Here is a 13,937-nt window from a genome sequence, read left to right as displayed (position 1 = left end):
TTGGGGTGAAGGGGAGAAAAAAAAAGTCATATTTATGTAAATGATTGTCCAACATGCCTGACCATTTCCATGTTTTATCCTCAGGGCCTCATCCCCCTGAGAACCTCTCGCTGTCACACGTGACCCCTAACTCAGCACTAATCACCTGGACCCGCCATCCAAGACACGTCCCAGATGGCTTTGTGATCAACGTAACCCGAGGTCTGAACACCAGGAGTCGCTTCCTCCCTAATGGGAAATTAGGATCATATACACTCCGTGAGCTGACCCCCGGACAGCACTACAACGTGGCTCTCATGTCTGTGAAAAACACTGGGCACCAACAGATTCACAGCATACCGCAGCACTTATCTTTCACTACATGTAAGTTACTGCAGGTTTCACCTCAACACAATAACTACATCAGATTAACTCTTCTGTTATTTATCTACCTCTGAAACAAGTACCAGTGCAGGTCAGACCTGGGAGGAGGGAGCGGCCCCTGTTACCTGGACGCGTGTTTCCCACATCTCACCCTCAAGATCTGGGGGCCACAGCTGACATAAAGAACTCTGGAGAGCTGTTCAGGTATCTAGCAGTAGGGGAAAAAAGAAAAACCTCCTACTAAAAATAAGAATTGCTATTTGTTTCTTATTTTAATCGTAGAAATCGGACTTTAATCCCAAAATTACTGTTATAGAATTACGACTACTTTTTATATTCTTACTATATTTAGGTGGTAATCCTGGGCTTTGGCAATAGAGTCCTAAGTAATTTGACTTTTAATTCTGAAATTAAAAGTCATGATTTTTGGGAATATACTGTTTTTTATGGCCCTAACAGTCTTCCATATAGCAGAGGTTTGATTACAGGTGGAAAGATGAAACACAAACATCAGTCTGGGATCCAGAATGAAACCTAAGCAGAGATTCTGTTCCTGTTGCTGCAGGTACACAGAGCTGGTCGACAGAAGGGGGAAGATAACGGCGAAGTTCTCACACTTAACTCCGAAAGTCATCCGACATCGCACAAGTAAGTTTTAGCAATCAAGCAAATATCTAGAGGAGAATTAAAAAAAAGAAGTTTATATCTTCACTAATGGCTACAATTTGATCATTTATACTATTTATTATGGGTGCAGTTCTATTGGTTTATTTTGCTAAATGTAAAATAGTCTAATCTCTAAAAACATGGTGGTCTATTTTATAAAGAAGCACTCTTTCTTCAGATTGACAGGATGATACTAAACATATAGTGGTCTTTTGAACCTTTGAATATTTTGTACGGTGGTAGACCAAAGCAAACTAAGCTGTAAGAAGCCACAAAAAAGCAATTATTTGTTTGTTCTTATAAGAATATAATTATTTCTTTGTAATTTTAATAACAAAAAAACCCCAGAATTTCATGCATTTTTTACCGGTACATTAAAATATCTTTAATTATTTAGAAACTATTGATGATAAAAGTTAGGGTAGATAAGTGAATAATCTGATAATTAGATATGATTTTTGCACTTCTTATACAAAATAAATGGCTAATTATCTTATTTCAAGCGCAGTATATAGCTAATTATCATACTTTTGGGAATAAAATGCTCATTTGAAGATACTTTCTCTTAACTGCTTAAATAAACTAATTTTAAGCCATTTTCTCTTATTTAAAACATATTTTGGTAGTTAGATGTAATAGGTTGATAGAAAAGTATAAGCAAAGTAAGCTGTAAAAAGCCCACAAAAAGCAATTATTAATTAAAATGTAATATAATTATTTATCTTTAGCTATAGTAACAAAAAGAAAAACACAATTTCATGCATTTTCTTACATAAAAATGTCTTTATTTATCTAGAAATCATTACTGATAAAGTTGACACATAGACAAAGAACTTTTAAATCTTACATTTTATTTAATTTATCAAGTCACGTATCAAGTTTACAATTTAGTTTATTTTTATCAAAGTTTGTTTTATTTTTCACATTGCTGTTGCAGTTTGAGCCAAAATGATGAACAACAAAAAATGTTTTTGTAAATTAGAGGTGGATAGTAACTAGTTAAAATGACCGTCACTAAAAAAAATACACTTTGTGGAGTAGTTGTACTTAACCGTACCTTTTACTTGAGTACTATTGTAGTGAAAGTAATGCTACTATTACTGGAATAAATTTACCAGTTAAAAAAGATGCTACTGTAAACAGATATTGTTACTAGAATTTCTTTGTGTTTTTCTGAGGTGTATAAACAACCTGCTGTTAGAAATGTTAATTTTTCTCTGCCCCAATTGGTTGTTTTATAATCTTGTTATTTGTTTGTATTCTTTTACTGTGTTTCATTACTTTGAAATACAAGAATTTACACATAACTCCATCTGATAACATGAAAACTCAAATTTTATGAGTTGATCAGTTAATCAGTACTTGAGTCCCCATTTTACTGTACTTTTATCTTTCATCTTTAATTATTTTTATCTTGGCTTCTTTCTACTTTGACTTGAGAGAAAAAAAACCCGTAAAAGTCGTGCTACACTTGCCTGGGTAAAGTTCTTAGATCCTCTACCCATATCTGCTGTAAATAAACTCCATATTAGTGTGTTATATTGCTTTCAGTAGCATTAGATGATGCCACAAGCTGCTGCAAGAGGAAGATTCCTTTATTTAACCAGGTAAAATTAACTCAGTTAGATTAAAAATCTCAAGCGTTACCTGGCCTACAAGGAAACTTAATGATTACAAAAAAAAAAAGAAAATGTATGAATAATAAAATATAATATTACATCATTGCAGGTACTTCATTTAAATGCTGTTTTTTCCAGTTCAGTACTAACCTGCATGCAGATGTTTTAGTGAGATCAAATGCCGTATTAAGTAGATTATACACATATGCTTATAAAAATCTGTAGGTAAAAGATAGAGTCAGCCTGTCTCAGAGCCTACAACCATACAGAAATGGACAATCTGCAAATGCATATAAGGAGTTTCTTTAAAAACTGACTTAAAGCATCAATGGTCCAGCAAAGGTAAAAAAGTAGATGTGATCAAATGTTTTCTAACTAGCTGCAGTGAGTTTATAGTAGGTATGTGGATAATCCGATTATCAGACTGTTGATTGCAGCAATAAAGATGAATGGCAGAAATATAGGTCTTCAAAATTCAATCTTGCTGTTGGCCCCATTAGGGGTGTAAATCACACCCATCATGGCGATTCGATTCAGTACTGATTTCCTGACCCAACGATTCAATTATTTTCGATTCTCAGAATACATAATCTTTTTTTTCCTCTGCCACATCTGTCTTGCCTACGTCTTCTTTCACCTCTGCTATCTCCGCCATGTCTGTCTTGCCTACTGTTTACGCTGCTGTGTGTGTGCATGCGGAAAGAGGGTAGCGGCTAAAGGAAGCGAGGTAGGAGAGGAGAATAGGTGTAGCGCCAAAAATAGACCAGAGGAAAAAATAAACATGAATCGATTCTCTTGCAGACGTGTCGATGCATCGGATCGTCAGCTGTTGGATCGATGCATCGATACAAAATGATCATTGTTTACACCCCTAGGCCCCATGGAGGCTTGCCCTGGTTTTATAGCATCTAAACCACAAACATGATGGATTTTATTTAAAGTGGTCAGTTATAAAAAAAAATTTTTATGTTTTTTTTTTTTAAGGATGGTTTGTTGAACAATAGTTTTTAAGCTAAAGAAAAAGGGATACATCTGCAAGTCACCGTGTCTTTTCTGCCTAAGCTCACTTTTTCCACCAGCTTTTTTTCCACTTCTCTATCAATAGATAACTTTTTTATTAAGGATTTTAGACATTTTTTTTTCCTTCAGCAGCTTCCTCTGGCTAAGAGGCTCAACAGTGAAGCCTTTTTGTTTGTTTGCCAGATGCTATCTGGTGCTGTTGAGAATGCATTTCCTCTGTAGGATACTCCACCGCCTTTAATGTTGTTTTGACAAAAACGGGAATGTACTCAGTGTCTCAGTCGGTGCAGTGATTCCTTCATTTCCTCGTTTCACAAACAAACATAGCAGGAAATGTCTTTGCCTTCCAGGACCTCCACCTATCAGATTAGAAAAGATGGAGGAAACCACAAACAAAATCAGCCTTGCACTAGAGATTGGAGAAAAAGCTTCAAGAACACAGCCTGGTAGGTGTTTTATTGTCTTTATGTTCTATATGTTTTTTTTCTTCTTATCTACTGCAAAGCATGAGGCATGAGACTCCTGCTCTGTTGCATTGGAGTAGAACTGGAATCTGTAAACATGCGGTATCAGCTGTGGATGATGAGAACCAGTGGGCCTGAAACATGAGACTGAAACTCTGAGGATTTTAACGGCAGCTGTTGTCTTTAGAGTCGTCCCAGGACTGCCACAGTCTGTCCTGCCAGAATGGAGGGACGTGTGTGGAAGAAAGGGGCTCTGCCGTCTGCAGCTGTGCGACGGGTTTCAAGGGCAGGCAGTGTGAATTGTGTAAGTATATGGGCTCGTCTTATTTTACCCCACACAGAAATCAGAGCATTCAGATGATATTCAGCACAGAACTGTTCCTTGATTTTTTTTCTGATCTACGGGTTTTTATTCTTGTGTTAAAACAACGGTTAAGCACCTTCTGCTGATTCACTTTCAGTCTCCTCAAATATTATATATATGCTCCCAGTGAAACACGGTGGTGACAGTATCATGGTCTAAACTTTTCTTGGGATGGCATCAAAGTTGTTGTCAACAGCAAAAATGAAATCCTGAACAGTTGTTGATCCTAAAGCAAGAAGCTGGAGAGAAACTTCATAAATCAGCCTCACAGGGAGTCTAAGAATGGATCCAAATCCATGTAATATTGATTCAATGAAACAGAATATGAAAGTTCTGGAATGGCTGAGACACATTTCAGAGCTAAATTTGACAGAAAACTACAGCTGAACCTATTAATCGGATTAAAAATCGATTAAATGTTAACTGGAGTATAGAGACTGTGAAACATGCCTTTAGCTGATAAAGCAACCCACTTAGAGCAGCAAATATACCAAAATTGTAAAATAATATATATAAATTTTGTATTTAAGTAAAAAATAATATATTTCGTCTAACAATATTCTCTATCTAGAACTCCTCAAGTTCAAAAGTTTTAGTTTCACCTGGTTTGATTACTTTAAAAGTGTTCTTTAAGGAACTCCTGGTTATCCGATTATCAGTTGATTAATTGGAAAAATATTCGACAGATTAATTGATTTGCAAAATGATCGTTACTTGCAGCCTTAGAGAAAATCTTTGGTGTCACTAGAAGAGAGCAGCAGATGAGAGATGTCCTTTTGCAAGGCAGGATGTGAGCTAATGCAACCAAGTTACCAAATAGTTCCCCCTGCTTGGAGGCTGCTGATGGAAGACAGCACATATCACTATAACTTTACTAACAGATCAAAATGACTTCTCCATCAATGTGCAATCAGGATTCATGATAACCTTCCACTTTTCATTGGTGCCTGTGTTTCCACCCACACTTCTTTCTAAGTTTAGGAATTTAGGGCATGCTTTGGTGGTGCTGTGGTTAGGGCACACAACCTATGTATGGAGGTCTTAGTCCTCAACGTGGGTGACCCGGGTTCAAATCCAGCCTGTTGTCCTATCCTGCATGTTTCTCCCCCTTTCTCATACCCCCTTTCCTGTCAGCCTACTGTCCATAAAAATGAGCCACGAGTGCTGTAACAACTAAAAAAAAAAAGAAAGTTTAGGATTTTAGCCTGGATGTGGTCTAAACCATCAGGATGTAGGTTTGCAGCAATCAAAGGGCGTGATTGATTTTAGAGGCTGCATCCTCCAAGGACCCGGTCTACCTGGACTGGATCCTTGGAGGTCCATGAAAATAAGAAGACCGGAAGAGTTTTGGCTATAGATTCAAACAGGTCCAGCCTTCTCCGGCTTTCACTGCCCGCACGCTCTATCGCCTAGCAACCGTAACAGTTGACAAACAAAGCAGGCAGATAATGGATGCTGAACTTCTCACTGCAGTTCTGGGTGCTAATAGCATTTTTGAGGAGCTTCAGCACCAGTACAGTAATCACGGATATCAGATTTATACTCCCCACACTGCAGATGTTTGCAAATCTGTGCCTAAATGACAGCCAGACCCAATAAACCAAATATTAGCCGCCACATTACTGACTCAATAACCAGTTTTAGACAGAATTATTCACATACTTGCAATAAATTAAACTGTACTTCCATTATTCCCCACTGTTGGGCGCCATTTACCATTTTCCTCTGAGCACGGAGCAGCTGGACTGCTTGCACTAGCAATGAATCACAGGATACCAAAGGCTACGTAGGATACAGCAGACCCATCCCTATAATGGGAAAATAGAAAGCTTCTTTCGCCAGCTGTATAACGGGAGTCTTCCAATCCGATCAGGCCTCGGCGCCGTTCTATGACATAATCAGCCGATGTGTCTGGCATTCGGACGATGCAGCCCCTGAACTTGAACTCAGCATAAAGGATGTTATCTGCCAGCCAGTTGCCATGTCACCAGTCCATCACAGGGCAACGCAGAGACAAACAACAATTCACACACATACTCACACCTAAGGAGAATTTAGAGAAACCAATTAACGTAACAGTCATGTTTTTAGACTGTGGGAGGAAGCCGGAGTACCCAGAGCGAACCCACACATGCACAGGGAGAACATGCAAACTCCATGCAGGAAGACCCTGGGCCAGGAATCAAACCCACAACCTTCTTGCTGCAAGGCAGTAGTGCTACCCACTACGCCACTGAGCAGCCCATAATACGTAAAAGTCCGATCACCTCTGAATTTTAACTTTGATCCTGGTATATCTAAGAGAAGTTGTTTAGTTGACTTAGGTGATCTTTTTGGAGTGAAGATGTCTAAAAGATCATAGGGATATAATGAGGTCAAACCATTTAAAATTTTAAAAACAAACAACAAAACCTTAAAATCAATCCTAAAACAAAGAGAAAGCCAGAGAAGAGAAGCTGGATTTATGCCCTGTCATATTTTAGTACCCGTTGAAAGATGAGCTGCTGCGTTTTGGACAATTTGTAGGCGGTACAAAGATGATTTATCTAATCCAACATACAAGGCATAACAATAATCCACCTGAGGAGAAATTACAGCATGAATCACTTTGTAAGCTTTTTTGTTGGAAAATATGACTTCATCTTTGCAATTCGTCTGGGTTGGGGAAAAATGGACTTTATGATTGCATTTATCTGTTTGTCTACTTTAAAAATATGTAGAATAAAACATTTCTCACAGCAGAACCTAGACCGTCAAGGATTACAATCCCCAAAGCTGATGGGGAAATTTTAATTTCAACCAGATTTTTAAATCCATCAGACAGTTCAAGGCTGGTTGAACACGACTGACACTGTCTTGCCTAATTGGGAGATAAATTTGAACATCTTCAGCAAAACTATGAAGGAGAAAAGGAAACCCAAAGGCAAAATATAGAGGTTAAAAATGGACACAGAGAACCATGTGGTCCTAAATGAACAGATCTTTGGAAAAGTGACTTGAATTTTTGACAGAGGAGTCCATGTGTGTCCAAAAGAGCATGCTGTTAATGAGGTGGACTGCAGCCTAAAGCAGTGGACCTGAAGGCCTTGAAGGGTTTATTAGAGATGCTGAATTATCTGGGATCTAACTGGAATAATGGAGCAGAAGGTCCAGAGTTTGTTCTCTGCAGAAGATATATGTGCATGTTATTATGTGTATTTTCTTTATTTGTTTTGTGTGCTCAAAAGTATTTGTAAAAATAGAATAATAATAAAAAAGCAGCTGTTGACCAGATAAAGCTCAAGTGAGGAAACACGCTTCTTACCTCCTGACTAAAATCCAGTTCTGCCAAAACAGAGTAGAATTTATGAGCTGGACTTCTCCTCTAAGATGACATTGATGAAGGAGACACTGGACATACCCTCACTCCCCCTAAATCTTCTTCTACACCCAAATATCCAGTGTCAGAATTGTTTAAACATTCCTGTCCTAGAAACCATCCATCAGCCGGTGAGAAGGGCCCAGTCCCATCCCACAAGACCCCTAAACCATCCCGCAGGCTTTTCCTTCCCCACAGCTCTGACAGCTTTCATGTGTTGGGCTGTTTTACAGTGTGCCAACGACTTCCCCACCCGTGTACCCGGCTCTACTCTGAGACTAAAAGCATACCCGTCTGGGAGGGTGGCGTGTGCCACTATCTGTAAGTCCTGTCACTCCATCCTGGCTCTGAGAAATGTGAGGAATGTGCCTTCATTCCAGCGGATTCAGTAAATATTAGCTTTTCTTTCTTACAGGTACAGACGGATGTATAAGGTCCAGCAGGATGTGTGCTACCGGGAGGTTTGTGAGCCCATGCTTTCAACGAGAAATCAGAGTATGTATAACAATCAGTCTGCATCTCAGATTAATTTATCTTCATTCATGTCAAGGAGTTCTTATTTAATTTTCTTTCCTTACAGACAGAAGAGTAAACAGACCCCAATAAAGTTTGTTTTTTCCTCAGTAAGTTGAAGCAGAATTTCTGTAAAACATTGTCAACAATCATGCTCCCACAAAACAAAAACAAAAAAAAACAAGCAGATTTTTCTGTCATTCTCTCCTCTAGAGCATCTGGATGCTGATGAAAGAGCTGTCATCACTGTCATGTGGAAAATCCTCCTAACTTTGTTTTTTTTGTTTTTTTCGGTGTATATAATTGACTTGAAGTGTCTGATTATGGTTATTTTTGTGCTGAGAACCCGTCAAGACCCACTGTAACACAAACCACCATCCCTTCATCTGATTACGGCTTCACTGTTTGCAGGAAAAGGACATGTGGTCCACATTATTTATGTTTGCTGGATGATATTTCATGCAAACAAACACACAAACGCAAATTTGGATAAGCAGCATACAATACCTTTAAATACCTCATATAAGTGCTGAGACGCAAGGAGAGGCTTTTATTTGTGCTTCAGCTGCGGGTTTTGTCCCCTCAGGGAAATAATCACAGAATGTCCCTGCCTTCGCCTCAAAACGTCCTCATGAAACAAAAGAAAAAGGAATAAATAAAGTCTCACCGCAGCCCATGATCGGATCTCATTCTCTGCCAAGTGTTTCTATGTAAAATATCCGACTCTGTCTTAGCAGGCATGGTTGCCTGCTCCTCTGCTCTGTAAATAGTGTTTATAGGTCATTTTGTAGGTGGATATTTTATTAATAAAAATAATAAAACTGTTTATTTTATCAGTCTGTGTTTTTTTTTGTCCTTTTCTCTCCTTTGGATTGAAGGCGATTTGACTCGTGACCATATGAAAGTATGTGCTCTAATAACCCTGAAATAAGATTTTATTACTGTTAACGCAATCACTCTTCTATTGATTTCAAACTTGTTTATTTATTTCATGTGGGAAAATTCTTTTTGTTGTTGTTGTAAAAATCATCCATCTTTGCTGTTAATGCATTGGTTGGTTGCTTTTTGCAAACTAGATGGCACACATTCTTCTCTAAGGTTTTATAAGCTAGGAGCTAACGTAGGGAATGATCTGAGAGGTTTTACAAGCACACTTGTAAAATCTGTAAACATACTTGGAGAAGGATCTTTGACCAGTTTCTTTCTGCAGTTTCTCATCCAGTCAATCTCCTCCATTCTTCTCATCATCACCCCCCCCACACTGGGCTTTTGTTTTGTTTTTAGATACATTTTGATATAATTTTGTATTTTAGGTCTTGGGACTGCGATGACTATGGTGAGTTTTTAAGTTAAACAGCCTGTGATGAAAGTGATGCATTCAATGTTAGAAATTGTTCCACAGCATCACAGATTTTTTTTTTTTTTAAACAAAGGGTTTGTATTGATTTCCCATCCATTCATGTTCAACTCACCTGAAATGTTTATACAGCTCAATAATGGTCTCATCTGACCATAACACGTGGTTCCCATTAAAGTCTTAGTAAAGCTCAGCAAACTCCATCTGTTTATGTTTGAGGTGGTAGGACAGAAAAAGTTTTTCGCTGGAATCACTCCCACCACAAACCAGCTGGCATGTCCAGAGCATCTGACTGTTTTGAAAAATTGGGGATCACAGGATCACATTCTGTGCTGCTGTTTCCAAAAGCAAAGTTGTTTTTTTTTTTTTTTTAAAGATATTTATGGTTATTTTTTTACTTTTCTCTCTGCAGGGTTTAAAAGAAATTACCATGTTTGTTATGCAATATTCATTCCCCAAAAAAGAGCAGAAACTGGAGTATAAGTAATGAAAAACATACATTTTAATGAGATCATTGATTTGATGATTGTGGCTTCAAAATTTTGCAATCTCTGAATAGATTCCCTTAAATTAAAGGTTGGATTTTTCAGAGAACAAATTTATTAACCCATTAACCTTTTTAAGGTTTGGTATTTGTCTTTACTGAATGTGCCAAAAATGTTTGTCCTATCTAGTGGTCTAACTTTTATTTTTTCCTTTAGTTAAAGTCACAAAATCCCTTAAGAAAATTTCCACCATAAACAAATAAATAGAATGACATGACTGCCACTCACATTTAAGATGGCAGTTTTGGATTAAATTATTTTGTTCAAACTAGCTTTTTTCTTTTTATCTAGTCTATATTTTTTCATTATTATAAGATAGCATATTCAATCAACCTCTGATCTCACTTGCATTAATATATAAATGAGACTTGAGTTCTACTGTGGATTTGTTTTTTTTATTGGAGATCAGCATGTTAGAGGTAACAATACAAGATATGTAGTTAATCCTAAACGGATACTCCTTTTTTGATAAACAGAACCAGGAGGAGAACATACCCAAGTAACAATAATACAGTGGTAAATTAACATATTGGTTATGAATGACAGGACAACAATAATTTTTAAATTCTATTTTAAAAAATACTTGATAAATAGGTACATAAAAGGCTTTAATTAATTTACATGAGTGAATTCAAGTAGACTCCAGGAGGATCAGGTAGGCTGCTGCCTCTGCTTTTTAAAAAAAATTATTTCCTGATATTTATTTTATTATATTCATGTATTCTTCATCCTCGATGGACCTGAACAGTCTGCGCTGCTTTTTGGTTTCGTTTTTACTTTAATGCACCTGAACGGGGCAGGCTTCGTAAATATTTCCCACATCACGTGAATGCAGCACCGAGCTCCAGCGGTGGGATCGCTGAGCCCCCCTCCGCTGAAAACTGAGATAGTGAGGAAAAAGCAACGGGAGGGAGGAAAGCTCTATGTCTTAGCCAGTCTGGTGCTTTTAAATACTTTTATATCTTGTTTCTTTTCTGCCGTTACTGTTCAATGCGCTCCAATGTGGCGATATGTAGCGCTTATTTCATTCCGGTGGAAAACGTCGTAAATCTGAGCGCTCACACGGTAACTGCCGAAGCTTAGCACAACTCCAGTTAGCCTCCTCTGGCTAACTTAGCCCGTTCCAGTGCAAGTTAGCCGCAAGAAAAGACAAAAAAGATTTTCTTTTTATTTGGTCCAAGGGAACTACCGTAAACGGTGACGCTGTGGCGCGATTTAACTCGTAATGTTTCCTCAACGGATTAACTTCACGGACGGATGAGAAAGAAACCAGCGAACACTACAGTGAGCCAGACGTCCACTGCTATGTTGGGGTGGACTCTCAGCTCTGGCAGCCCGTCTGAGCGCCGAGGCTGGCCTCACTCGGTGCTGTGGAGGCTCGGAGGCTTCTTCTTCCTGCTGCTGCTGGAGGGCAGCGGCTGCCTGGCCAGCCAGAGCAGCCTCCCAGGCGGCCACAGCAGCACCAGCAGCCCCGGTGTCAACATTTTCATGAGCGTGGAGGAGGTGAAGAAGTTTCTAGGTAAGAAGGCCTTTTTGAAAAGTCAGCTGTTCAGTTTAAAGAGCTGAGCAAAGGTATCCATACTTTATAATTATACTCATTTTCCTCCTATTTTAGACTCTTATTATACACAAACTATCAGCTATCAGAAAGGTGGGAAGTTATAATCTGTCCCACTGGCTTTGACACCCATGATTAAATAACATTACAAGCAATTTATTTAAGAAGTAAGCTAATTAGTTAATAGACTCCACCTGTGTGAGATTTAATAAGACTGCTTAAGTTAATTAGGGAACATTTCTGTGCAAGCAACTTGGGAACCCAGCAGACAAAGGGGGCTGTGGAGAAATAAACATCTTCTGGAGTACGGAGGGAATTTTATTCCATTATTCCTGCAAGCAAAGAACAGCTTTTGTAAATAAAAATAAGAAGAAACTGTATTCCAGAATTAAAATTTGAAAAACAAATTATTTTGTTGAATAAAAGACTAACTCCTGCTGTCTTCTAATAAAAACAAAACAAAATTTTTTTTATATTTCCAATACATATATCTTATTTTACGTGTTGAAAATTTGAAGACGGAAAAAAAGGGAAATCCATAAATGAAACTTGAAAACAAACTCTTTTTGTCATAAAAGGTTTGTTGTTTTCTCTAGTTTTTTTTTTTTTTTTTTTTTTTCCAAATTTTCCTAATTTTCCTCTTCCAGGTTGAGTTTTATAAATTCCTTTTTTCAATTATGTTTCACAAATGTCTTCACTTCTGGGGGCAGGCTTTTTGTGCTGTGAATTTTGAAGACGCACCTCTGTTGGTCCAAATGGATGTTTACAATATTTCTTTTTGGTCAAACATGAGTGCTTGATTTGGGCTTGATATGAAGAGATTGTGATTTGTGAAATCAATAAAAAAAATGCAAAAAATTAAATAAATATAGATATAGATGGCTATAGAGATAGATAGACACACACACATATGTGTGTGTATTAAAAATGGAAAATAAAAAAATCAGGGGAAACGACAAAGTAGCCCCAAAATCCTTTTTAGAGTTTCAATTCTAGATTGTGTTTTATGTTTTCTCATTTTTATTCAAAAAAACATATTGTTTGTATGAAACAGTAATGGATTAAAACTCACTCCGTACTGGAGGGCAGTTTCAGTCATCCTACACAAGTGAAATAGTTTTATTGCACCAAGAGATGGCTATCCACCTAAAATGATGGGTCACTTCATCAGACATGGACCCACTGCATCACTAGAGGAGCTGCAGAGATGCACAGCTCAGGTGGGAGAGGAATCTGCAAGGACAAAGTTAAATAAGCAGTTTGACAGATTGGTCCAAAACTGCAAAATGCTACCTGTGGGTTGAGCTAACACTATGTAGCATCCATGTGGGGAAGCAGAGAAGATCAGAGTTGATCAGGAGAATTAAGGATGCTTAGTATGCACACCTACTGTATAGATACCTGCAGAGCTGTAATGGTATGCTGCAAACATACTCATTGGTATTGAGACACCAGTATGAGTATGGGGATGGAATTGCCTCAAAAATCGGTTAGGGAAAATGTTCTCTCATCCTGACTCGGAACTAAGGCACACATCTTGGCATTTTATTAGTAAAAAATGCTATATGGCTACATATTTTTATATGAATTCTGGAATAAGAAACAATGAACAACATTTAGAAAATGTGTCATGGATGAAATCTGTATTTTCTTCTAAAGGCTTATTTGATATAAAAAAAAGATAAACGTTAACTTGATTATTGTTAAAATAGTCCTGTCTGCCTGTAGAACAGCATCAGCTTCTTGGGTTTATTATCCAAACACAAAGCTGCTCTGTGATTCAGCTTTCTGTGGACATTGGTCAGTGTTGGACTTTTCTTTATGCTCACTTTGATTACGTCAGCTGGCTATAAACTCAGTTGATAATCATATGGCTTTATATAACAGAATAATTCAAACTTGGTAGTTTTTTCTCCTTTAAATCAGAAGGAACAAAATGGCCTTAAAGTTTGTCATTGTTTACTTCTAACGTTTGTGCAAGACAAACTTAGAAACCGCAGTTACAAAATGTGTATATTTCTGCATCAATCATGTGTTATAACACAATGCAATTTGTATTATGTGCTTTTATTGGCACCCTGTGTGCAAGTTCATTTAAGTAGTTTCTGTC

General features: G+C 37.7%; 2 protein-coding genes across 4 annotated transcripts in view; both read left to right on the top strand.

The window, feature by feature from the left end:
* sned1 (sushi, nidogen and EGF-like domains 1) overlaps positions 1–9,183 on the top strand; it is a 46,380-nt gene extending 37,197 nt beyond the window's left edge. For both annotated transcript variants that reach the window (XM_015380990.1, XM_015380991.1), the window contains 9 exons: positions 85–363; positions 444–567; positions 929–1,011; positions 4,019–4,114; positions 4,320–4,436; positions 8,088–8,175; positions 8,270–8,349; positions 8,435–8,477; positions 8,581–9,183. In XM_015380990.1, coding sequence (XP_015236476.1) covers positions 85–363; positions 444–567; positions 929–1,011; positions 4,019–4,114; positions 4,320–4,436; positions 8,088–8,175; positions 8,270–8,349; positions 8,435–8,460 — 893 coding nt within the window. In that variant the 3' untranslated portion in view covers positions 8,461–8,477; positions 8,581–9,183. The remainder of the gene's footprint in view (positions 1–84; positions 364–443; positions 568–928; positions 1,012–4,018; positions 4,115–4,319; positions 4,437–8,087; positions 8,176–8,269; positions 8,350–8,434; positions 8,478–8,580) is intronic.
* Positions 9,184–11,139: 1,956 nt separating this feature from the next.
* Positions 11,140–13,937, top strand: part of ryk (receptor-like tyrosine kinase) — a 65,038-nt gene continuing 62,240 nt past the window's right edge. For both annotated transcript variants that reach the window (XM_015380985.1, XM_015380984.1), the window contains exon 1: positions 11,140–11,788. In XM_015380985.1, the coding sequence (XP_015236471.1) occupies positions 11,527–11,788 (262 nt within the window). In that variant the 5' untranslated portion in view covers positions 11,140–11,526. The remainder of the gene's footprint in view (positions 11,789–13,937) is intronic.

This window comes from Cyprinodon variegatus, unplaced genomic scaffold (genome assembly GCF_000732505.1).
Source record: "Cyprinodon variegatus isolate N-32 unplaced genomic scaffold, C_variegatus-1.0 Scaffold226, whole genome shotgun sequence".
Taxonomy (NCBI): domain Eukaryota; kingdom Metazoa; phylum Chordata; class Actinopteri; order Cyprinodontiformes; family Cyprinodontidae; genus Cyprinodon; species Cyprinodon variegatus.
Note: the sequence above shows the minus strand (reverse complement) of the source record. Positions and strands in the feature narration are given on the sequence as shown.